Raw genomic sequence first — 24,665 nt, 5'->3', positions numbered from 1 at the left:
ACTAATTTGACAATAAACTATTTGTAAAATAAAATAAAATAAAATAAAATAAAATAACAAATAAAATAAAATAAAATAAATAAATAAAAAACATTAAAAGCTTGGGGCACCTGAGTGGCTCAGTCCGTTAAGCATCTGACTTCACCTCAGGTCATGATCTCATAGTTCATGAATCCAAGCCCTGAATTTGTCTCTGTACTGACAGCTTAGAGCTATGGAGCCTAGTTTGGATTCTGTGTCTCCCTCTCTCTCTGCCCCACCCCCCCACTTGTACTCTGTCACTCTCTCTCAAAAAAAGAAACATTAAAAAATTTTTTTTAAACATTAAAAGCTTGTGTTGATAATCTTTGAGATTAATTTTAAAATTTCTATTTTTCTGTTTGTATTTTTAATCTTTCTTCTCAGGGAGAGAAAATATTAGAATGTAGGTAGGCAAGAGTGTCAACCTAAATCTCTACTAGAATTAGAGGAACAAACTAAGGAGACCCTTTGGTGAAAACACAAATATAGCTTGATGAATGGGAAGACGAATATTTTATACATGAGTGCTGTTGCTAAAAAGGTATAGTGTCTATTTTGTAAAAACAAGATTAAAAACCAAAAGAGAGAAGGCAATTGCAGAGGCAAATATGCATATAATGGAGTAAAAGCCTTAAAATTCATAATAAAAAGATGAAATGGCTGAAAGGAATAACGCATTTAAAGGAGAAAGATAAGGCTTAGTCGGTTAAGCGTCCGACTTTCGCTTAGGTCATGATCTCGCGGTTCGTGGGTTCGAGCCCCGCGTCGGGCTCTGTGCTGACTGCCAGCTCAGAGCCTGGAGCCTGTTTCACAGTCTGTGTCTCCCTCTCTCTCTGACCCTCCCCTGTTCACGCCGTCTCTCTCTCTCTCCTGGAAATAAATAAAAATATTAAAAAATAATAATAATAAAGGAGAAAGATAATATGTTAAAAGCAAAAGATAAAAGACCATTTTCAAGGAACATTTTAGATCAACTGTAAATAACTGAAATGGAGACATGATCACTGCTAGTGGGGAGGTGATAATTCATGCGTGAAATGGTCTGTATTTGAGCCACCGATATATACATACACAAAATGTGAAAGCCAGAAGTGATCAACTAATTAAACCTCCCTCATTTTACAAAGGAAGAAACAGAGACTCAGGGTAGTTGACTGGCTTGGCTGAGGCCAAACTTGGGGTTAGGGGCATGGCTGGGGGTGAAACTATCTGTAGACTCACAGAGCAACAAGAAAAAGGTAAAGAAACACCCAGTCACATAACTGACTGAATCTGTTACTGGATATTTATAGTTCACCCTGTGAATGGGTATGTGAACGTGTTCCTATCGGATGAGTTCACCGAGATGAGGAAAGGGGGATTATAAGGATTCTGGCTGATATGTTAAAGTAATTATGAATGTAAATAGTATAGTTTCACCACCAAGTTACTTTATAACTTCCAGTCTCTAGTTTCAATAGCTACTCAATGAAAGTTGACTAGCTGGATGAACATAGTATAGACATTTAACAAAAATAATAAAATGGAAAGAAAAATAAAAAAAGAGAAAAAGAAATTGGGCTAGGAAAGCAAACATAAAAACTGATCAGTAGTTCTCAGACCCGGTTATACATAAACATCATCTGGAAATTAGAATCAATGAGGGTTAGGTACGTATTTCAGTTTCTTAAGTCCCAGTAGGGATTCTGTGGTGCGGCCAGGGTTAGGACTACCTCACGTTAGTTAAAAGAGGAGGCTCACTGACAAGGAAAATCAAGGATGATATGGAATTGTCACCAGATGGAAATAAAACAGCCCACATTACAAAAGCATAAGGGTAAATGAAAAACAAACAATAACATTACACTACCCTTTGGTTATTTGTGCCAAATCTGAAATTTTCCCTGAAAAATAAAAACTTATGGAGACAGACTGGACAAAACTGATCAAAGACGGAGCGAGTTATTGTCATGAGGACATTTTGCATTTCATAGAGACTAAGAATTTGTCATCATATGGACAAGACTTTTCAAAAAGTAGACTGCGCCGAGCTGATAAACATGGAGCAATATGAACTCGAGAACTCAGAAATCATCCACCTTTTCTTTAACTGTATTAGGAAAATCTTTCAGTGAAGGCTATGGGGAATTATTTTCTGTAACAGGCTTCCTGACTAAAGAAAGCCTCTTTCAATCCTGAGCTCAGCTGTCTATGACTAAAGGTTGAGGCATTTGAACAATTTTCCCCTCAGAGCACTCTGGAAAACCTGTGGTTTGCTGTTGACTTTTCTGCCAACAGTTGGCTCTCAGTAATCTGAACTCAAGAGGTACCCTGAAGTCCCAAATGATACCTTTTTGTCAAAAGCCACATGTGCAGGAATAAATTCCGCAGGTGGGGCCTGCTTAGGCTGGCCATAGGTCAGAGCCGGTGCCCTGTTGGCCAACTCATCCAGCTCGGTCTGGGACAGCTGGTTGACCGGAAGCCGGGCCCCGCCTACCCCAACTGTTGGACGTCGAACAACTGCATAGCCATTCCTGTAGCCCAGTGTCTGGCTTCTATGAAATGCTGTTTTCTGAGGAAGAAGAGAAGTGTTTCATTAATAATATTATATAAATATGTGTCAGTTAAAAGAGCTAACTTTCAAAAACATCATAAATTTAAACCCTTGCTTACAAACATCACAAACCTTACATCAAAAAGTTTACCGAGACTAGAAGGTTCTTATATTTTAAGCTGAAACACCTGGTCTGGAACAGGGAGAAACACAGCAGCCTGAGCTTAAAATAAATTTAAAGCCCTCCTCCAGAATGCTCAATTTAATTACCAGCTCACTTTTCATGAGAAACTAAAATATTATCTCATCTATACTCTTAATCCTTCACTTAATTCTTCCTGTTTTTAATCTTATCTAGTGCTCATAAACCATGGAACCTAGAAGATCCGACTCTGTGAAATGAATTTTTATCTGAAATAAAAGGCCCTTCTTGTTATAGTAACACTGATACATTCCGATAATTCTTTGAAAAGCAAGTGGGTATTATATATTCAAAGTCTTGAACTCAATAATTCCACCCTTGATCCTTTATTTTAAAAGTATAATCCAAAATTATGGGAAAGAACAATATGTCTAAAGCTGACCATTATAATGTTAATTGCAATAGTGAAACATTGGAAATAACATAAAAGACAAACATATGAGTTAATGATGGAAAACTCACTTAATGGACTATGATGCAACCATTAAAATATTGGTTTTAAATACCACATGGCAATCTGGGGAAAATGTTTATGATTTAATAAGCCCAAAAAAGCAGCATATAAAATTACATGTATACTATAATTAGAAATATGCAAACATGTGCATAAAAAGAAACTGGATTTGGACGTTCTCTGTCTTCTTTCTGAATTATGTTGGTTTTAATTTATTTTTTTGCAATGAACACATTTTTGGGGGTAACTAAAAAAACAAAAGATTAAATTAAAAAGAAAAAAGTGGAAAGGAAATATTTTTGAAGGCAGAGAAGAGACCAAGATGGTAACATAGGACACCCCAGCTTCCGTATCCCTCCACAAAGATCAGCAATTGAACAGTTAGTTATCCATGAACAAAAACAGCTCTGGAAGCGCTCTGGAGTCCAGATAGGAAGTTGTAGCAACACAGTGAAACAAAAAATCTGAGAATAACTATACAAGGAGAGAAGGAAGACAGCTTCATTTTGCCTGCGTCATCTCGTCCCCCAAGTCAGCACTATTCAATGCCAAGAGGAACTTCCGGCCAGAAAGAGGTTCCCTGGCCAGGAAGGAAGGGCAGGATGAGCAACCAGCTTCTCCAGTCTTTTGAGGCAGTCCACAAAGGTCCCACTTCAGTTTCATCCCACCCAGATGGGCAAAGCTGAAGGGTACAAAGCCAGCTAGGAGCACGGAAGAAAAGGAAGGGTGACTGGCAGCAGCCACTCAGTGGGAATGACTGCGGTGTGCAGACACCTGCTCTGCAGACAAACCCGGCAGTCAGGACCACTGACCCAAAGCCAAGGGCCAGTATAGCTGTAGCCACTCGGTACCCTCTGCAGATGTCACCAGCTTTTATCCCCCAGGTATTCACGATGCCAGACATCCAAACCTCTCCCCATCTCCTCCCCTCCCCATGTCTCCGCCAGAGCCTGGGAACCACTCTGGCAGCCAGCTCTGGCCTCTGCAGCTGCCTGAGTGCAAGATGCCAACACGGACACCCCTGGCTGACCCCTCCCCAATTCATGCACTTTGAACCAGCCCTTCCAGCTGCGTTGCACATGACCCAACCGTCATCAGTTATCACAGGCCTCTAGTGCAGTGTGCATGCCAGAGAGGAGAGTGCGCAGCCACAGGAGGACAAGCCAACAACCAGGGCCTCTGCAGCTACCAGTGAGCCCCTAGATGGCCCTGGCCCTTGGCTGCTCTGGCTCCCACCGCTTTGTGTGTGTCTGCAAATGGCCCCTGGCACTACACAGGCACCCACAGCGGGCACCCTGCAGCCAAGAATGTGTATACTACCTGCTCCAGCCACCACTGCTGCTTGCCCTGGTCCCTGGCTGCTGGATCCAGAGGTACTGCTAAAGACCCCAATAGTCCTTGAAGCCACTGTGGACCCCCTGTACTATCTACCAAGGACTACCCAGTTGTCAGTGCTGTAGATCCCAGTGGCCTGGGCCAAAGAGACATCTTGTCCCTCAGTCTGAACCCAATGCCGCCACACACCTCTGCACTTGGTGCCCTACATACACCAGTAGCCCCAGGATCACAGCAAGCTTCAGCATGCCTCCACCCACTCCCTTACTAGAGTCAGTCTATAAAGTCTGGAAGAGGTGACTGCTTCTTCATGTGAAGGCACTTATGCAGGATACAGGGATCATGAAGAATCAGGGAAACATGACTCCACCATCTATAGTAACTGGCCGCAAAGAAATGGAGAACCAGGAATTGCCTGATAAAAAAAAAATTCAAAATTGTCCTAAAGATACTCAGAGACCTACAAAGAACACAGATAAGCAATTTAATGATATCAGGAAAACAACAAAGGAACAAAATGAGAAGTTCAACATAAAAAAGAACCAAAGGAATTTGGGGGCTAAAGGACACAATGACTGAAGATTTCAACTATAGCTTCAACAGAACACTTGAACAAGCAGAAGAAAGAATCTGTATGCTAGAAGACAAATGAATTGAAGTTATCCAATCAGAGGAGCGAAAACAAAATAAAACAAAAAACAAAAACAAAAAACAATGAAGGCAAGAAGAAAGCACATGGGACTTATGGGAAACAAGAGAAGTCATGTATGCATCACTGATTCCTTGTCTAGGAGAAGACAGAAAGGGGTAGAAAGCTTATTTAAAGAAATAATGGCCGCAAACTTCTCAAACCTGGGGAGAGATGTGGACATTCAAGTTCATGAAGCTATAGGTACCTCAAAATCTCAATCCAAAATAATCTTCTCCAAGACACATAATAAAACTGTCTAAAATCAAAGACAGAATTTTAAAAGCAGTAAAAGAAAAAAAACTCTCTCATACAAGGGAATCTTGATAAAATATCAGTGGATTTCTCAGCAGAGATCTTGCAGGCCAGGAGACAAAGGGATGATCTACTCAAAGTGCTAAAAGAAAGAAACTGCAGGGTATCTAGATGGCTCAGTTGGTTGAGCATCTGACTTGGGCTCAGGTCATGATCTCACCATTCGTGGGTTCGAGCCCTGCATCAAACTCTCTGCTGTCAGGGCAGAGCCCACTTCAGATCCTCTGTCCCCATCTCTCTGCCCCTCCCTTGCTCGTGCCTGTTCTCTCTCTCAAAACTAAAGAAAGAAAAGAAACTGCCAACCCAGCACACTTTATCTGGAAATACATGCTTTAGAAATGAAGGCAAGATGAAGACTTTCCCTAATAAACAAAACACAAGAAGATTCATCGCCACTAAACATGCCTTAGGAGAAATGCTGAAAGAAGTTCTTCAAGTTACAACAAAAAGGCCTTGATTAGTAACATGAAAGTAAAACACCTGGGTAAAGGTAAGCATACAATTGGATTCAGAATACCCTAAAACTGTAACATAGTGATGTGTTCACTTCTTAACTCTAGTATAAAGATTAAAGGACTAAAGTATTGAAAACCTTTCTAGCTCCAACAATTTGTTCATGGATACAAAATGTAAAAAGATGTAAATGGTGACATGAAAAACATAAAGGGGAGGAGAGGAAAAGGGTAGAATTTTTGTATGTGTCAAGGTTGAATTCCTTCCAGTGTAAAACAGACTGTTTTATATATAAATTTTTATATATATATTTTTATATATAATATATATATGCTTCAGATTATATGTAATATCCCTGAGATGCAAGGATGGTTCAACATACACAGATCAATACATGTTATACACCACATTAATAGAATGAAAGATAAAAATCATATGATCCTCTCAATAGATGGAGAAAAAGAGTTTGACAAAATACAACATCCATTCATAATAAAAATTTGACAGACTAAGTAAAGAAGGAACATATCTCAACATAATAAAGGCCATATGTGACAAGCCAGACCTAGCATCCTACTCGATGGTGAAAGGTTGAAACCTTTTCTTCTAAGACCAGGAACAAAATAAGGGTACCCACTTTTACCCTTCTTATTCACCATAGTACTGGAAGTCCTAGCCAGAGCAGTCAGGCAACAAAAAGAAGTAAGACGCATCCAAACAGGAAAGGAAGAAGTAAAACTCTCTTTGTATGCAGATGACATAATCTTACATTCAGAAAACCCTAAAGACTCCACCAAAAAACTGTTAGAACTAATCAATGAATTCAGTAAAGTTGCAGGATACAAAACCAACATACAGAGATCAATTGTGTGTCTATAGACTAACAATGAAATATCTAAAGGTGAAATTAAGAAAACAATTCCATTTATAATAGCATCAAAAACCATAAAATATGTAGGAATAAATTTAACAAAGGACATGAAAAACCTATACACTGAAAACTGTAAGACACTGATGAAAGAAATTAAAGAAGGCAGAAACAAATGGAAAGATTTCCTGTGTTCTTGAATTGGAAGAATTAATATTGTTTAAAGGTCCACACCATCCAAAGTCTACAGATTCAATGCAATCCTTATCAAAATTCCAATGGCATTTTTCACATTAATTGAAAAAACAATCCTATAATTCACATAGAACCACAAAAGACCCCAAATAGCCAAAGCAATCTTGAGAAAGAAGAACAAATCTGGAGGTATCACATTTCCTGATTTCAAACTATCATTACAAAGCTATAGTAATCAGGGGCACCTGAGTGTCTCAGTCAGTTGAGCATCTGACTTTGACTTCAGTTTATGTCATTATCTCACAGTTTATGAGTTCAAGCCCCACATCAGGATGGCTACTGTCAGCATAGAGCTGGCTATGGATCCTTTGTCCCCTTCTCTGCCCCTCCCCCACTTGCACTCCTTCAAAAATAAATAAAACATTAAAAAAATTAAAAAACAAAAAAACAAAGCTATAGTAATCAAAACTGTGTGTACTGGGGTAAAAAGAGATACATAAGCTAATGGAGCAGAATAGAGCCCAGAACACCCTCCTACANTGGGGATGAGCACTGGGTGTTATATGGAAACCAACGTGACAATAAATTATTAAAAAAAAAAAAGAATAGAGCCCAGAAATAAACTCATGCATATATGGTCAACTATCTATGACAAGGGTGCCAAGAATACACAATGGGGAAAGGACAGTCTCTTCAATAAATGATGCTAGGAAAATTGGGTATCCCCATGCAAAAGAATGAAACTGGATCCCTATTTTATGGAACTCACAAAAATTGACTCAGAGTGTAGTGAAGTCTTAAACATAAGACCTGGAATTGTAAACTTCCTAGAAGAAAACAAAGAAAAAGAGCTTCTTGATACTGGTCTTGACTTTTGGATATAATACTAAAACCACAGTCAGGAGAAGCAAAAATAAACAAGTGGAACTACATCAAACTAGAAAGCTCTGTACTGTAAGGCAAAGGAAATAACAAAATGACAAGGCAATCTCAGGAATGGGAGAAAATATTTACAAACTGTCTTAGTCTGTTCAGGTTGCTGTAACAAAATACCAGATGCTGGGTAGCCTCCTGCCCCTTAGTCATTATGGTTCACCCTCTGAATGCTCTAAGTGTTGTATATACTTAGTTCTTCACTGCTGAATAAAGACAGTGACCATGTTTTCCAAATTTCAAATAAGGCAAATAGATTGATACTTGGCAAGTGTGTTTAGAATATAAAATATGTCCAGGCACCTGGGTGGCTCAGCTGGACTCTTGATTGCAGCTCAGGTCATGATCTCAAGGTTCATGAGATCAAGTCCCACATCCCAATCCCTGCTTGGGATTCTCTTTCTCTCAAAATAAAAATAAACTTAAACAAAAAAACAAATAAAATATGTCCAATGCACAGTTCATCTTACATGAAGTACAGCAATATATACTCTCAGAGCCTGGCCCATCCAGTCCATACCTTTGTAAATCCCCCAAATCGACTCAACCCTGCCTTGTGGGTAACCCACACTCACTAACAGATGTTTAGGCTGCTCCTGCACAGGACAGGAATGTACCTACAACATTTTCTAAATTACATAAAATGGAAAAGTCCACTGAAGCAAAAATTCTATGATGCTGTGTCTTAATCCAGGAATAATTATGAAGAGACTCAGAATCCAAACTCCAAACTTTCAATTTCAACTCATTTTCCCAAAGAAAATAAGTTGACTACATATTTTATCTTACCTTTATACTCATGGAAAGGAACTTTTGGCTTAAATTATTAAACTATTCAAATATAAATTATCATTGTCTCATTTATGATAGCTTACTGAATCTCAATATTGATCTTCAAACATATATTTCAGTAACCATGTCTGAATTGAAACAAATACTAAATAATTTTGTCAAGGGCTAAACTATGTCAGGAGGAGGCCAAAAAAAAAAAAAAAGAAAGAAAGAAAAGAAAAAAGAAAAGGAAAAAACCTTTTCTTCCCCCTCTGCAATTCTGTCTACAGAACACAACTAAAAACAGTTAAAGTAGGGAAAGAGCAAACCTATCTAATCAGGAATCTTTTACACAAATAACTAGAGAGAAAAGAATAGGCTGGGGGAGGGGGAAAAAAACCAACTAATTAACTGCGGTTGAAGGGAAGGGATGGAATTATCTCCTACAAAGCAGGAAGGGATGGTCTGGGAGGAAGATTGTCGAGCGCGGAAAGTCTCACTTTTGGGGACACCGCAATTGAGAAAGAAGATAAAACAGGACTGGGGAGAAGGTGGGACTGAGCTGTAGACGAGGCGGAAGTGCTGAACGGAAAGGGGATGGGACTAGATCGAAGCATAAACGAGGAGGGCAGGCTGCGGACCCGGCGGACAGCGGAAACTGCGTGGAAATGACATGTAGGAGACAGGAAACCGAGCTGGGAGGGGAGGGCCGAGACTGCTGGGTCCAGCCAGGATAAGGAAAAGGAAGGAGACGGGCGGGAATGATGAAGCGGCGGGAAGGACGACGAAGTTGTGGGAGGCTGAGTGGGAGAAGGCGCTAGGCTGGGGGACCGAGGGCGGTTCAGAAGGGAGCTGGGCAGAGAGGGCTTCGGGGTGGGGGAACGAGCTAGGGAGGGGACCGAGCCAGAGCTTGGGAGGAAACTGGGGCGAACAGACCGAGCGGGAGAAGAGGCGGGGACTGGAGGAGCAAGGCTCCAGAGCGCCGCTGGGAGGATGAGAACAAGGAGGCCCGTGGACTGCCTGGGTGGACTGGAAAAACTAGAGAGGAGGCGGAGCGCAAAGGACGCGAAAGAGAAGAGGAAGCTGGACGGGAGGACGACAGCGTGGTGGCGGCGGGCAGCCGTCCGAGGCCGCCTGCGAGTGGGGCCAGGTGGGGGCTGGGCAGAGAAGTCCTCACCGTGGAGTCCCTAAAGGACGAGCCCGGGAGAAAGGGCAGGCCGTGCACAGGGTTGGACACCATCGCGGCCGCTTCTGCAGCCTGCACCCGGCTCGAGGGTTGGGCGCCCCAGTTGCCGGGGCGACGAGCAGCGTCTGCGGGCCTCGGGAAGCTCCATGGTAACGCCAAACTTCCGGAGCGCGGCGCTTGGGGGCGGGGCCCGAGACGCGGGTGCAACGAGTGTGCGCATGCGCTGCCTCTGGGCTCCGGCGTTTAGATGGAGAGGAGGTGACGGATTCAGGCGTTTTGACTGGGGTGTCGGGGGCTGGGGTGGAAGGAGGTGACTGCGAAGAGGGTGTCGTCGTCGCGGTGAGGTCCAAGGGTGGGATCGGTCCCTTAAGATGATTTGCAGCGGAGGGGAAGGTGCTTCCTTTCCTTTCACCCAGTTCTCCACGCTCCCCGCCGGCTCCTTGAGTTCAGGCCATTCCTCTCCCAGCCCTGGGAAAAGGGCTCTTGTCCCAGTTCACACTAAAGTGAAAATGGTTGGTTCCGGTTGAAAGTGACACCCCGGGCCTGTGCTTGTTTGCAGAGGGCCTGCGGATTATTTACGGTTGTGTCTCTGGCCCAAGGATGTTCAATAAACTAATGTAACCGTCTGGTCCCTAATCCTCCCACTGCTGCATTATCTTTGTTCCATCTTCACCTGTGTCGATTCCTGCCTCTCTGCGCCCTCTCAGTTCCCTGAAAACTGGGCCTTGCATATTCGCCTCAGGACATTCAATATATGTTGACCTTAGAGCTACAGAGTGCTTGTCTCCATTCTCCTGATCTCTACACCTATCTGCAACTGCAATGCGAAGATCAGAACAAGGGAAAATGCCTATCCTTCAAAGAGAAAACTAAGTCACCTTTGGTGATTTTTGTAAAACGTGTTTAATTTATTATGCCTTAAATGTAATCTTGATCCTGAAACATTTTCAGGAAAGAGAAACAGCAACAACTATCCATCAGCACTGGAAAGCGTAAACATAAAAACGTAAAGCAAACAAAACCCTGACACTCAGACTGGGGATTCTTTCCGTCTGAAACAGAGCCCAGGAATCTGATTTTTATGACAGCTGTTTCTGATAATGAGCCACTTTAGGAACTTGGTAGACTAGCAAGCCTGACCCAGAAAGCCTATCTCCATGTCATGGGTAGTTTACTGCTAATACAACAGCTTCAGTTTTATTGCTGCTTATCAGAGCAAATCCCCCTGTCGGGTTTCACTAATGGGCATGAAGCTCAGGGGGACTACGACATTAATCCACTGGTGCCACCTGAAGCAATTATTTTTTTGTTTTGTTTTTTTTATTTCTAGGAGAGAGAGAGAGACAGCGTGAGCAGGGGAGGGTCAGAGAGAGAGGGAGTCACAGACTGAAACAGGCTCCAGGCTCTGAGCTGGCAGTCAGCACGGAGCCCGACGCGGGGCTCGAACCCACGAACCGTGAGATCAAGACCTAAGCGAAAGTCGGACGCCTAACCGACTAAGCCACCCAGGCGCCCCTGAAGCAATTATTTTTAATGTTTTAATTTTATTTTTGAGAGAGAGCATGAGCAGGGGACGGGCAGAGAGAGACACACACACACACACACACAGAATCTGAAGCAAGCTCCAGGCTCTTGAGCTGTCAGCACAGAGCCAGACGCGGGGCTCAAACCCATGAATTGTGAGATCATGACCTAAGCCGAAGTCAAAGTCAGAGACTTCACTGACTGAGCCACCCAGGGGCCCCACCGAAGCAGTTACTGGTGGCTGTCTACCACATCCTGCCCAGTCTCTTTTTTGCTAACCCTCCTCTATCCTAACTACTTCTGTTTCCTGTTTTTGTCCCCTCTCCTTTTTTTACCTTTAAAAAAATTTTTATTTTCTATTAATCATAGAAAGGCAGGCATTTAATGCTTTTAAAAAAAATCAGTGTGTTAGCATTGTTGAACTTACTGAAAACTTTAAAAGTATCTGTCCATTGCATTATATCTTAGCCACTGACCTGGGCTCCTGGGGGAATATTTCAAAAGGGCACATTCAACTCTCAAGGAGAAGATAGATGCCTCTCTCACTTCTTTCCACCTCATTGATGCTGAGTACCCAAAAACACTGGACCCGTAATCCTTGCTGACTCTTGATGATAACCTTAATGTCTTACCAGTTATATGATCCTGCCTTCCCCTCTATCTTAAAAAAAAAAAAAAGTAAATCCATGGTCACACTTGAAAGAGCCCTTCTAGACTAACTGCATGGTTACACTTGGGTAGGGAAGGAGTCCATGAGGGCTGGAAAGGGGAAGTCATACCTAAGCCTGTTGTCTATTGTGGCATCTGTTTCTATTTGAGCAGCAGCCAGTGCTAAAAAAAAAAAAAAAAAGCAAGGGACAAGGCTGTAAAGAAGGGGGAGAATAAAAAAGGGAGGACTTTGGAAAACTGCTTGAAGCCTGAGGTTTTGTATAATTAAATTTATATCTCATCTCTCCCAAAATGGCTGACTACTCAGCATGGATCGCATGTCAGTTTGTGCTCACTATTTTCCACTTCGTGCAGTACGTAGCAGAGAGCAGGAACCTGACCATCCTCAACAGCTAAAGTAAAAAGTGCCACGGTCTGAAGGCGGCCCATGGTCCGAAGGCTGTGTGTCAAGCCTGGACTCAGAGTACCACGGAGGCATGGTCTTACCATGACTTAGCAGGTGTTTCAAAACTTGGGGGAAGGAAAATAGGGAATGATCAGACTGCCAGCAGGCCAAACTGAAAAGAGGGTCTCATTCCAGATGAGTCTCCCAGGAACTGATGGGAGATATCAGACTGGCAGAGGCATAGATAGAGCAGTTACCTAAAATAAGCATCTCCTTTTTCAGCCTTTTGCCCAGAATTTGTTTTCAATCCTGTGATATTACATTCTTGAGTACCTAAAGTCACAGAACATACATCAAGCAGGTGTGCGTGTGTGTCCCTCAGATATTTATGCAATCAATGATTTTGGGTGCTCTACTTCCCTCTGCTGAATAAAAATGGTACAATGTGGTTTCTGGAAAATTCGATCATAAGCCTGTAAGTTTGGAAGCGCTGGGGGTGTGGCTAACGTGTGAGCATAGGGCTAAGACTTTGCAGGAGTGTCCTGCAGAGTGCTAGCTAGCATTCATTTCCACCACTCACTCTGTGGCTTCTGGAAGCTCTTATCTAAAAAGATTGCCCCGTCAAGCCACCTTGGTTTTTGTAAAGTATGGTAAAGGGAGAAACACACATCCTCGGGGGCTTCCAAGCAGTTACAGGAGCAGATTTAGGACCCTCGGGAACTCTTCGTTTGACACAGACGCACACGATTTGGGTTCAGACTGTTTTGGCCTTGCGGTGGGTTCCTGCCAGGGGGTTAAAACAATTTGTGTTTCTGCTGCTTTTTTCTCCCTTAAGTCAAACCCATTTTATGACTTTAGCTGATTGACTTGGAATTCCCTTCCTTCTGAAAAAGCCTATGAAACATTACCTCGCAGAATCAGAGATTTCCCAGGATATACGTGTCGCAAGGACAGACTCTTTATTTTGTTCATTGCCACTTTCCTGGATCCCATCACAGTGCTAACACCTCATAAATACTCCATAAACAGCTGTAAAATGACCAAGTAAATGAGTGAATTACTTGGAGATCACCCAGTATTTTTCAAACATGCCAGTCTCCATTAGTAGCTGTTAAAATCTACTCAATGAATTGTGACAACAGATTTTTTTATTAAAAGAAGGAAAAAATAGAATATTATCAGGATGTATCCCATGTTATACGGGTAAGAATAATTTACTGAAAAGGTCTTCAAGATATATGCATACACATTCATATTCTAGATATTTTTTACATGGTCACAATAAAAACCTGGGAATCAATTGACATAGTGCAGCCCACTCATTTTACTGATGAGATATTCCCATACAAAAAGAGACTAAGAAACCATCCATTAAAGGCTAGTCCTCCGTTGAGTATTTCTTACAATCTGCCTCAATCCTCTCTCGGATGGAAAAGATATTCCTCCTTCGGCACATGAGGGATCACTGACCTTGTCATTCCGCTTGTCAGACATCTCTGAACTAATAAGGGTTTAACAGTATGGAGATAGAGAAATGTGAGAGCAATGTGACTATATTATTAGAGTAATATCCACTGTAGTTGTAGATTCCAAATGTGAACAGGCAAATCCGTTAATTCAGGTAAATGCCAACCTTGAAACAAGGGGGAAATGCCTTTGATACCTCTTCTGTTGCACATCTCAAACACTCTTCCTTTTCCTTTTTCATGTATGTAGTATTTCACAGAAAATGAAACACCAGGTTGGAGGCTTGAGAACCACATTTGGGTCTTTACCATGCTATGAATATTTGTGTGAGCTCAGACAGCTTACCTACCTGAGATTCTGGTTGTTTCATCTCAAAAATGAGAAGCCTGAACCAGAATTAATGGTCACTAATTGCTTTGGGATCATGTGGGCATTTGAAAATGGAGTGAAAGCTATGGGTCAAAATATAGGCAGAATCGTGGGAAAATAAAACATGTCTTAATCTGTTGTGGGTGGAGAGAAATCTCTCCCATGGGTATAGAGCTGCCACTCTGCTGAGATACTTCTGAGAGTCCATGGAAAAGGTGGACACTTTTGTATAGAACCCCTAGTGCCCTGCACTGCCTAAAGTGATAGAAATCATAATAATTATTATGACAATGATTGCCCCTAGTACTTATTGAATACAAATTTTGTGCGAAGGTCCTTTTCCCACAGTAAAATTAGATTCCAAAATGATTTGTTCTTGTTGGAAAAAGAAAAAAAATAAAAATAAAAACTACTGAGTGGAAATGCTTTGCATGTTTCCATAGTTGTCTTTAAGGAAAAGAAATTGCATTAGCCCAGAATAGTGCTCAAATTCACTTTAATGAGTAATAGGATATACTTAATATCTCCTGAAGATGAGAAAGGATTCCCTAGAGAAATGTAAGGAAATAACTGAGAATAGTCAGCAGTTCTTAAAGCTGGTTTGAGTCCTTGAAATATTTCTGGATGGTCACAGATGGCCCCTGAGACTGACATGTGTGAAGTGACTAGGTCTGCATTGGATTCTAGCACAGAAGTACATTTAAGAATTTCACTATCAATAACAGCCCAAGGACTCATGCTTGGCCAAAGTGCCTAGAATTGAAATAAAAACTGCATCTTTAGGTTTATTTCATTTATCAGGGCAAAAAACAAAAATAAAAACAACTAAAAAACCCCACATTACATTTCCTTCTCAATTCTACACTTCTAGTTCACACAATCATCAATGGGGAAGTTAGAAAGAACTTCCACATTCACTTTGTTTTAGTTGTTAAGAATATGGATTCTGGATTCAAAGGCCTGAGTTTCTGTGAGATTCCATTACTTACTAGCCAGGTAGTTCTGGGCAAACCTACCTAATCTACCAGGTTCCTCATTTGCAGAATGGAGGAGACAATAATATCTGTCTCAAAGGGGTCTATGTGAAGGGTTAAGTGAAAGAATCTAAGAAAATATCTCGGCTAAGGACTTGGCAAGGTTTGAGCACCAGCTCCTTTATTTTTATAAATAAAAATCACTCCTTTATTTTTAAAAATAAAAAAAAATGTTATTTTTCCTAGTTTATAGACTCTGCCCTGGATGTTTCATTGCATTTTTTTGCCCAGGGACTACCCAGAGTACAAACTAGTGTCAGTAGAACAAGGAAACATTCAAAGCCTATCTGGGAAGTGGAAGTCAGCATTGTGAGCACTTCAAAAAAAAGTGCTAAGAAAACTCTGGGAAGAATCCTGTGAGCATCAGAGACTGTCCGCGGGAATGCAGAGTCCATGTGGCTGGCCCATAAATGGAATAACTTAATGATAACCTGGTCTAGTGTGTAGATTGCAGGGCACAGGATTTACTCTGTTTTCCACAGGCAAGGTAGTGTGCAACTAGTAATTAGTCCATGTAGGTAAACAATGACCGTGACTTTTCTTGAGCAGAATTCTTCCCCAGCATACCGTGTCCTGAAGTCACAGAAAAAGCCAAAGTGCTTACAGGACTCTCACAATTTGTCCGCATTGTCTACTGCCCTCCCTCTCTCTCTTCATGGCAGCCTTCTGCTATGCCTAGCATGCTCTGGCCTCAGGGCCCTTAAACTTCTTGCCTCTACCTGGGAGAGAAACAAATCCAACTCCCTCATCTATTTCTGTAGTCTTCCCTGATCCTGTTTAAAATTGAACACCCATCCTGTCCCTCTGGCCTATTCTTGCTATTTCTCCTAGGCACTATCACCTTCTAACATACTATATAACTTACCTATTTGGTTCATTGTTTGTCTCATCCCTCCTCCAATCTCTGAATGTAAGCTCCCTAAGGGCAAGGATTTGTGTGTTTCGGCCATTGCTGTATTCCTGGTGCCTAGAACAGGGCTTGGCACCTAGTGGTGTTCAGTGTTCATGGAGTCGCTATCAGTGAATCCATATACTCACCCGTTCAACAGGCTAGGCCTCCCCTCCAGCGAAGGTCTTTCTAGCAGGGTACTCTCGGAAGGCTTGGTTCAGGAGAGGCATTTCAAAGAATTCTTTCAACACAAGATAATGTATCATTGGCTTTGTTGCACAAGCCAGTATCTCAGCCACAGTATCATCAAATTACCTACAACGTGTAATGTCTGAAGGGAGTGTAATGTAACTACCTTGGTCTTCCTGTAAACTGAGCCAGAGACTGTTGATGATGCACAAAAGAATGAAAGTATTCGGTTGCTTAAAATTTCTAGATCCCAATTTCTGTCTTTTCAGGGAGTCTTATATGACACTGCTAATTTACCTATCATTAACAGTATTTTGCCATATTTTTCCCCTGAATAGATTTATTTTAGTGATGGGTCCATTGATTATCTTTTTTCCCTATGTTTTTGCATTTTCTTTAATAAGCATATATTACTTGAAAATGAAAAATGGGGGACTTTCTGCTACATCTGTATAACTCTTTTACGAAGCAGATTAAAATTTTTTTTTAATCCCATATTCAAAGTCATATCACTTGTCAAAATCCCTGGGACAGCCAACTGTTTGAAGAACTGATAATCCTAGTGAAAGATGAAAGAGAGGGCTTGCAGAATCTTGGCAAGATTATCAATACTAGAGGAATTTCTTATCCAAGGAATCAAGGTATTTTCAAGAACCTGTCACTGGAGAGTGAGATTTGATGTTATACTCCAGGCCAACAAAGGCCTGTGGCCAATGACCTTTTGGGGTCCAAGAAGACTGTGAGGTGCAAAGAATGCTTTATTTGGCATCCAAGGACAAGGTGTGAAGTAAGTCACTTTAACCTGCAGGAAAACCATACAGCCCTAGCTATTCATGAGGTATTTAGGGTCAAAAGTTAAAATGAGATTAGGTGAAAGTATGCACAATGGTAAAAGTACTTCACACACCATAAAGGGCTCTGCAAATATTTGGGTGTTGATGTTTCTGATTAGCTGAGCCCTCTATTTGTCTGAAGGAGAAATCAGTTTGAGTTTAAACATTACAACTAGTTATGTAACTTTGAACCAATCCTTCCACTTTCTTAGCGTGTTTTCTAATTTAGTGGAGATCTGGTTGGCCTTCCTTCAAACAATTATGTAGAAGTTCAAATGGATGTGGAAATTTTTTGCAAAGCATAATGCATGATAAGATCTGAGGTGTTATTCTGCAGCCATTGAGTTGGTCAAGGCCTCCTGGAGTCTAAAATACAGAGCATACCTCTTTCTGAGATCATGTTAGGTAAGAAAAGCCCTTACCTGAGATACATAGGCTCTCGAAGTTAATATTTAAATGAATTTTCTTTTGAATGCAATGCTTTCCCTTCCATATTAGTTTAATAAAAATTCCTTAAAGGATAAGATGGTTATTTCTTTTTTAAAAGAGGCAGCCAGAGTGCAACATGCTGTTTCCAATTTACCAAATCGGGGACCTGTACTCAGTTTGGAACCCTACATGCCCTTCCCTGGAGGATGGGGCTTTAGTCACGTGTGACTTTTAATTACTGCCTGTGGAAATATAGGGCTTCTCTGTGTCCAGATGTGTCAGGTATATCCAAGAGTGAATTAAACAGTAGAGGACAGTGAAAAGGGCTTGTTACTCAACGGGAGTAACAAGAAGGTTTGAGGTGCCCACAGGTGACAGCCTTGCTGGTGGGGGAGATATTTCTAGCCTCTGGGGTGGGTTGGGGGTGGAAGAGAGCTCATTCCTTTTGAAATGTTCTGGCACAAAGCAAGTCCCAGCCTCCCCTGGGTCTGACCTGCCATCTGGCCCTCAGACTGGGATCAAGACCTAGAGGGGTACCCTCTGATGGTCCACCCTGGGAAGATGCTGGTTCTCTGTGGAAAGATCCCTGGGTTTGTTTGTTTTTGTTTTGTTTTGTTTTTGTTCTTTTTTCCTTACTGTGGTATTTCCGGAGCCAATATGGTGCCTGCCACCAGTAGGTGCTTATAAATACTTGATGAACCAGTAACCGAAGAGTGGTTAAACTATTATCAGTGACAACAGAAGCATTTACAAACTACGTAGGGCCCCTGTTGGTCTTGAAAAGGGTTTGGGTGAGAGGGACATCCAGAATTCCATCAGCGCCTCAACCCAGACAAATGCTGTTTTCTTACTATTGTGATTGTACTATGGCCTAAAGCTGAGTAGCCTGGAGAATCTTTTCCTCACACCTATTTACATATAAGAGTTGCGCTACAAAGTCCTTTGGTTGATAGATGCCACATTTCACAATACATCCATTATAATAGCTGTTATAGTCTAATCTTAATTCATAATTTTTATATTTTAAAATGTAGTCCATCAATAAAGAATTTTGAAATCTTTAGCACTATGGTCCATGAAACTATAAGTATTTATTCAATTAGATGGAAATCCTCAGGGAAATCAACTCCATAGCTTTGGGGGGGGGGAATATGATCTACTCACAAGTAGGAATTTAGGGTGTTATATGTATTTTGGGGCTTGGGGGTGAAGATTTTTTAAGCTTTTGTATCCTACTTCTAGGTAGATCTAAAATGTTCTGACCTCCTCCTTCTGGCAACGTTTGTTTAGATAAAATCTTTCTTTAAGATGGGACTTGTCAAAGTAGCCCTTGTCAAGAGCCTTGTCAAAGAGGGGTGCCTGGGTGCTCAGTCAGTTAAGCATCCAATGCTTGATCTCAGCTCAGGACATGATCTCAGACTGGTGAATTTGAGCCCTTCCATGGGCTCTGTGCTGACAGTGTGGAGCCTGCTTGGGATTCTGTCTCTCCTTCTCTCTGCCCCTTCCCTGCCTGTAGTCTCTCTTTCAAAATAAATAAAACTTTTTGTTTAAAGAGCCTTGTCAAAGAAACAAGATAATTGTTGACAGTTCAACAATCCATATACAAAATCTGTTTAATAGTCATTCGTGTAAGTAGATTAATATAAACAGAAAATAGTTCCATTTTTTCTTTGCGGAGCAATCAAACAAAAAACAAGGACCAACACAATTAATAGCCCAAAGATTTGGATACAAAGGCTTTGCTGAGTAAGACATGAGCGCCATCTGGAGGGCCCACTTGAAACTACAGTGCAGCATCTGAAGGACACAATGTTCTTAAGTTAAGGTACCATTTGTGGACGGGAGGGTAACAGAATCAGGAATGAGCTACCTTCATTCCACAGCCTGAGCTCCTACTATTTTAAGCTTCCAATAGTGGACTAATAATATTGTCTTTAAGTGAGGTACTTTTAGCAGAGGTGGGAAATGAAACCTTAACATCTGAAGTGTACTAACATTAGCTCATTGGTAATTACAAGTCAGGAAGTACTAGGCAAGAGGGAAATAGGCAAATGTGTACGCAATCTGCTGTGTTCAGATGCCCCTGAGTAGGGCCTCATACAAATCCATCAAAATTTTTATTCACAAGATGTAAATGACTGATAGTTTAGGTTTTCCAGAGGAATTTACATTTTAATAGAGACAGAGAAAACTGGCAGAATTTCCAGATGTCAACTGTTGGTGAGGCTATGGTGGAGTAAAATAATCTCCTTTATCAATTACTTATTTCTTTTAAATAAACTAGGTCTGTTCCTTGCTGATACACTCATTTTAACGAAAATGTTCTAAAAGGCGTCTTTAATCCTTCAAAAGTCTGAGTAGTTTAAAACATCTACATTTCCTATGTTTATATATTTTGAATAAGTATTTGGTATTTTAATGAGATACCTAGTCTCCAATGCTCCTCAAATATCTCTGGTGAAAAATTTTATACTTTTCTTCAATCACTTGAGGGACCAATACCTGTGCATATTAAGGTAATAATTTCGTGGCAATATCCTAAGCATTTAGTCTATCTGAACTTGTCACAGACTGTTTACAGTGTGTTAGCTGGCCTTGCTCTGCCACCTGCATTTGAAGATCACCACTCTATTTCCTGCTTTCTCTTCTATAAAGTACCTCCCTTTGGCCTACATCCACCGGGACCACCACCATATTCAAGGCTTGACTTACACCTTCCTTCCAATTTTTAAAAGAATACGGTCTTTGAATCCGTAAAAACAACATTCCAAACATTTTCTAGTCCCCATTTTAAACTGACCCTCTTGCAATGTGTTTGTACAACTCCCCCATTCCCTTGTTTAGTTCAACTGGCTTCTGTTTTGCCAACTTTATTTGTGATGAATTTGGACTAGACACCAGAAGCTTATGTAAGACACTTGGGTAGCACAGAAGTTCAGGTATTTAAGAATTAACAGAGAAATCCATGTAGCAGACAAGACATATGCTTTCTTGATATGAAGATTATAGGAAAGTTTCAGTTGAGGGTTTGTTTGTTGCCAAAATGCAGGTTGACAGAGTCTTTTGAATGATAAGTAATTCTGGTGCTCTGACATTTCTTTCATCCACTGGTTGAAGGGCAATGCATTCTTTTTTTCTTATCCCTATAACACAAAATTGAAAATTCCACATGGCCACATATTAAGTGTTCATACGTTTCCATTTATAAGGCACAAAATCCACAAATTTCTCAGAGAAAGGAAGAAAACAAAGACATGAAGATAACAAAATAACCTAGTAATAGAAGAATTTCATCAAACTGGAGTGAAAACAAAGCACTTTCCTTTGTAGTAAACAGAGACCTTATACAGCTAGGAAACATGGCATCTGAGAAGACTCCCATGGCTCCTCTGTCAACACAGCCCCCTTCACTGGATTAGTACACAAATCGGTCCTCAGAGAAGGCTGTGAGGCCAGAACACATCTAGTGCAAGTACCACTTATCCCACAGAAGCTACCGGACAACAGAAAGTTCTAGCTACAGGGTACCTTGTTCACCATTCTTACACAAAGGAACCTTCAGGCATTAACCCACAGTGAGCACACATGCTCATCTGTCCTAGGGCTCGATTATTTTAAGGATTCATCTCTAAGTTGAAGCATAACTGCCTGCCTGAGGACCCTAAACTAGGGTAGTTATACGGGTCCTTTATGTGGCAGCATCTAGTTAAGAGGCCAGACCCTGGATTCCTCTTGAAATAATTGGGTCCCTAGAGGGACCCTCAGAACCAATTCACTCCATTAGTTTTTTTGTTTTGTTTTGTTAATACGCTGGCCCAAATCTGGAGAAGATTCCCTAGCACAAGCCCCAGATTTTCTGGCCTGTAAGGCAGCCCTAATAGATTTCAAGTACTGCAGTCCACAGGTATAAAACAGAAGGGTCCCATGACATAAAACAGTATCCAAGCTTACTGGCTGGGTCTCCTGATGGCTCTTGGCACTGTACTTTCTAGTACCATTTACATTATTATTATATGAGAATAAGCTTTCTGAATGTCCACATAGATCCAGGCGTTTCCTGGAAATATGACTGCTTCGTATTCCTCTATATTACCATGCAAGGTACAGATGGGAGTGATAGCACTGTAGAGAAAACAGCCAGGCAGACATCATCCTGAGAAAAGTGTTCAGAGTAGGGCAAGAGAGACGGAACCAGAAATCAGATTAATAAGTAATTCATCGTGTCTAAGGGTTTCACTGAGTCATTTTGAAGATTCTGACTTCTCCACCCTGAACAATCTGAAATCCAAATGAAATCGAGTTCTTGGGTCAATTTATTCAGTCACCAAAAACCAACACAGTAGGATGGCCATTCCAATACAGTGTGGACCAGCCATGTACTTACTTTCCCGTCTAACTTCTTTATCCCTTCAGCTCTGGGACTTGCCCCTGGAGGCAAAAGTCAGAATTCCCCTAGGTTTTCGGGCAGAAAGATAATCCTTAACTTAGTGTCCCATGAATCTTAGCCAAGGTCCCTTCTTTTCCTGTATCTTGTAACGTTATGACACACAGGGAAAAATAATACTCCTTTTATTAGCAACAACTATAACCACAAAATTCTTGAATCCTTTGGCTTTCCAATGCCACAGCATATCCTTGGAAATATGTATTAAGTTAAAAGCAACTCTTAAAAACCAAAAAGTCAACTCCTAACGTTGCACTGAGGTTTCCCCCAAATCAGGACAGGCTGCCTCCACACCTCACTCCACTTGCCAGCCTCAGGAATCTTTCTTGGTCAGTCTGGCCTTGACTTTGTGCCTCAGGAGGGCTGCAGTGGCAGCGCTGCAGGCCGCCAAGAAGAAGAAAGACAGGCAGGCCGTGTAGACAGACAGTGGGCCATGACGCTGCTGAAAGATCTCCTGCCGCCCCTGGTAGTCCAGGAGGATGGCCTCCAGCTGGGAGAGCGTACAGATGGCCAGGAAGGCATGGAAGATCTGATGCCCGTGGCCCACAATGTCACAGGAACCCGGGAAGTACTTCTCAGGAACCGGGCAGGAGAAGAAATAGGCGCTGACCAGGAAGAAGAGGATCTGGAGGGTGTGGTACCAGGCCGCCTGCTCCTGGCAGCCAGCCAGGTGGCACAGGGCCACGCGGTGCGCCACGGGACTGATGTCTAGGACGAAGGCCAATCCTGCCGGCACCACTTGACAGATCTTCCTCATGACTGGGTACGGTCTGCGGTAACGATACTTGGCATAGCAACAGCCGGCGCAAGATAACCAGCCGCAGAAGGCAGCTGCTGGCAAGAAGAAGAGCCAGAACAGCTCGTACCAGGCCTGGTCGGAGCTGTAGAAGAAGTGGGCCAAGGCGCTGCCATACTGGTAGACACTCACGCCCACGTAGTCCACGAAGTAGAAGGTGTAGTGCGAAAGCTCTGACTTGGACTGCAGCAGGTGGGCCAGAAGGCTGCACGTGAGGTAAGTGATAGAGGACAGGATAAAGAGGAGCAGGGGCAGCGAGCGGGTGGAGGCCCACGGCAAGGCCTCGGCCTCGGCGAAGGCCCAGAATCGCAAGAGGACGGCCAGGGCGGCCAGCAAGTGGGTCCAGACGTTGACCACCTCGTTGTGCTTCTGAAAGAGGCTGAAGAAGTAGTAGCGCCATTCGTGGCCCGTGGGGCGGTAGCCCGTGTGGATGTAGGGCTCCCGGAACAGCTGTGGCACGTCCGTCTCGGGGACGGTGCAGGGCATCTTGGGAAGGCCGTCCTCCAGGAGCTTGGGCAGGCGGCGCAGCTGCTGCCCGCTCACCGACAGGGTGCTCAGGCGCTCCAAGATGGCGGTCGTCATGGCGGCCGGCGGCGCGGCAGCCTGCGGAGAACAGAGGAAGGTCAGGCGGAGCAGCAGACAGGCAGACGGGGCGGAGGCTGCGAGGGCTCTGGGGTAGCTTGGGGCTTCTAGTGCGTTAGGGGGGAGGGGAGCCGCAGACAGCTTCCTTGAGCCTCGCTTTTATTTCATCTGTACTCAGTTAAGTTGGACTAAGACCCCTCCCTTACCACCCTGAGATTGGGATTTCATGTCTACTACCCACTGCAGCGTGAAGTCACATCTTACAAGATAGGGCTGTTAACCACTCCGTTTTAATGACATCTGGATGGTTCATACGGGTACCTTTAGGGGTACTTTGAAGTGTCCTAGATGTTATTAAAATATAATTACCAGACAGGCTCTAATAGTATGAGACGTTATATTGAAAAATAAAAATTATAAATATTGATGTTACTAATGATAACTTACATTTCTTGAGCACCTGGTCTTAAAATATCCACTAATTTCACTAGTAGCTTGAACATCTGAGATAAGCAATTGAAACTTGAACTTCAGAGTAAAGACAGGCAAATGAGTCATCAATCTGGTTGGTAAAGACCAATACATATTTTGGGAAATACTTTAACAGTTAAACAAAATTAACACCTGGCCTAAATTTAACATAAAATCTAATTGTAAAAGTTGGCGGGGGAGTGGGGTTGTTTTGTTTTCTTTTTAAATTATACTCTCCTTTTTTTTGGTTTTCTTTTTAAATTAAATTGGAAAGTAAGTAATTTTGGATTTGCTCTCCTGGACACCTAAATCTGTACTCGATGAATTTCAAGACTCAAAAATGTTTAGCTTGCACTTGGAATTTTTACATGACAGATGAGCCAGAGGAGCATAGCAATTATTTCACAAAAGAGCTGCAAAATTTCATGTGAACTTTTTGGGTAAAGAAATGGATTTTCAGCATCTATACAACTATCTTCTGTAGTTCATATTTTCCAACCTCTTTTCCTCAGACAAGTTCAAAATCTGATTATCGAAATGGCTGCTTCCCTTCAGAGCCCTTATGCTGGGAGAGATACAGCAAGAGCCTCTCAAGGCATTACTAATTTTAGTGAAGAGAATTTAATCTTC

At 42.1% G+C, this 24,665-nt stretch overlaps 2 protein-coding genes across 3 annotated transcripts in view; both read right to left on the bottom strand.

Annotated features, from left to right (window-relative positions):
* Positions 1 to 10,112, bottom strand: part of EFHC1 (EF-hand domain containing 1) — a 59,055-nt gene extending 48,943 nt beyond the window's left edge. The window contains exons 1-2 of one of the 2 annotated variants that reach the window (XM_077752835.1): positions 9,946 to 10,112; positions 2,351 to 2,572 (exon numbers count right to left, since the gene is read on the bottom strand). In XM_077752835.1, the coding sequence (XP_077608961.1) occupies positions 2,351 to 2,572; positions 9,946 to 10,008 (285 nt within the window). In that variant the 5' untranslated portion in view covers positions 10,009 to 10,112. The remainder of the gene's footprint in view (positions 1 to 2,350; positions 2,573 to 9,945) is intronic. The other variant, XM_077752834.1, reaches the window with a different exon arrangement.
* Positions 10,113 to 19,337: 9,225 nt separating this feature from the next.
* Positions 19,338 to 23,583, bottom strand: PAQR8 (progestin and adipoQ receptor family member 8). The gene has a single exon (XM_077752832.1). It carries the CDS (start codon positions 23,562 to 23,564, stop codon positions 22,500 to 22,502), a length of 1,065 nt encoding a protein of 354 aa, XP_077608958.1. The 5' UTR covers positions 23,565 to 23,583; the 3' UTR covers positions 19,338 to 22,499.
* Positions 23,584 to 24,665: the final 1,082 nt, after the last annotated feature.

The sequence above is a fragment of the Crocuta crocuta genome, unplaced genomic scaffold (assembly GCF_008692635.1).
Source record: "Crocuta crocuta isolate KB4526 unplaced genomic scaffold, BGI_CrCroc_1.0 scaffold291, whole genome shotgun sequence".
In the NCBI taxonomy this organism is placed as follows: Eukaryota; Metazoa; Chordata; class Mammalia; order Carnivora; family Hyaenidae; genus Crocuta; species Crocuta crocuta.
Note: the sequence above shows the minus strand (reverse complement) of the source record. Positions and strands in the feature narration are given on the sequence as shown.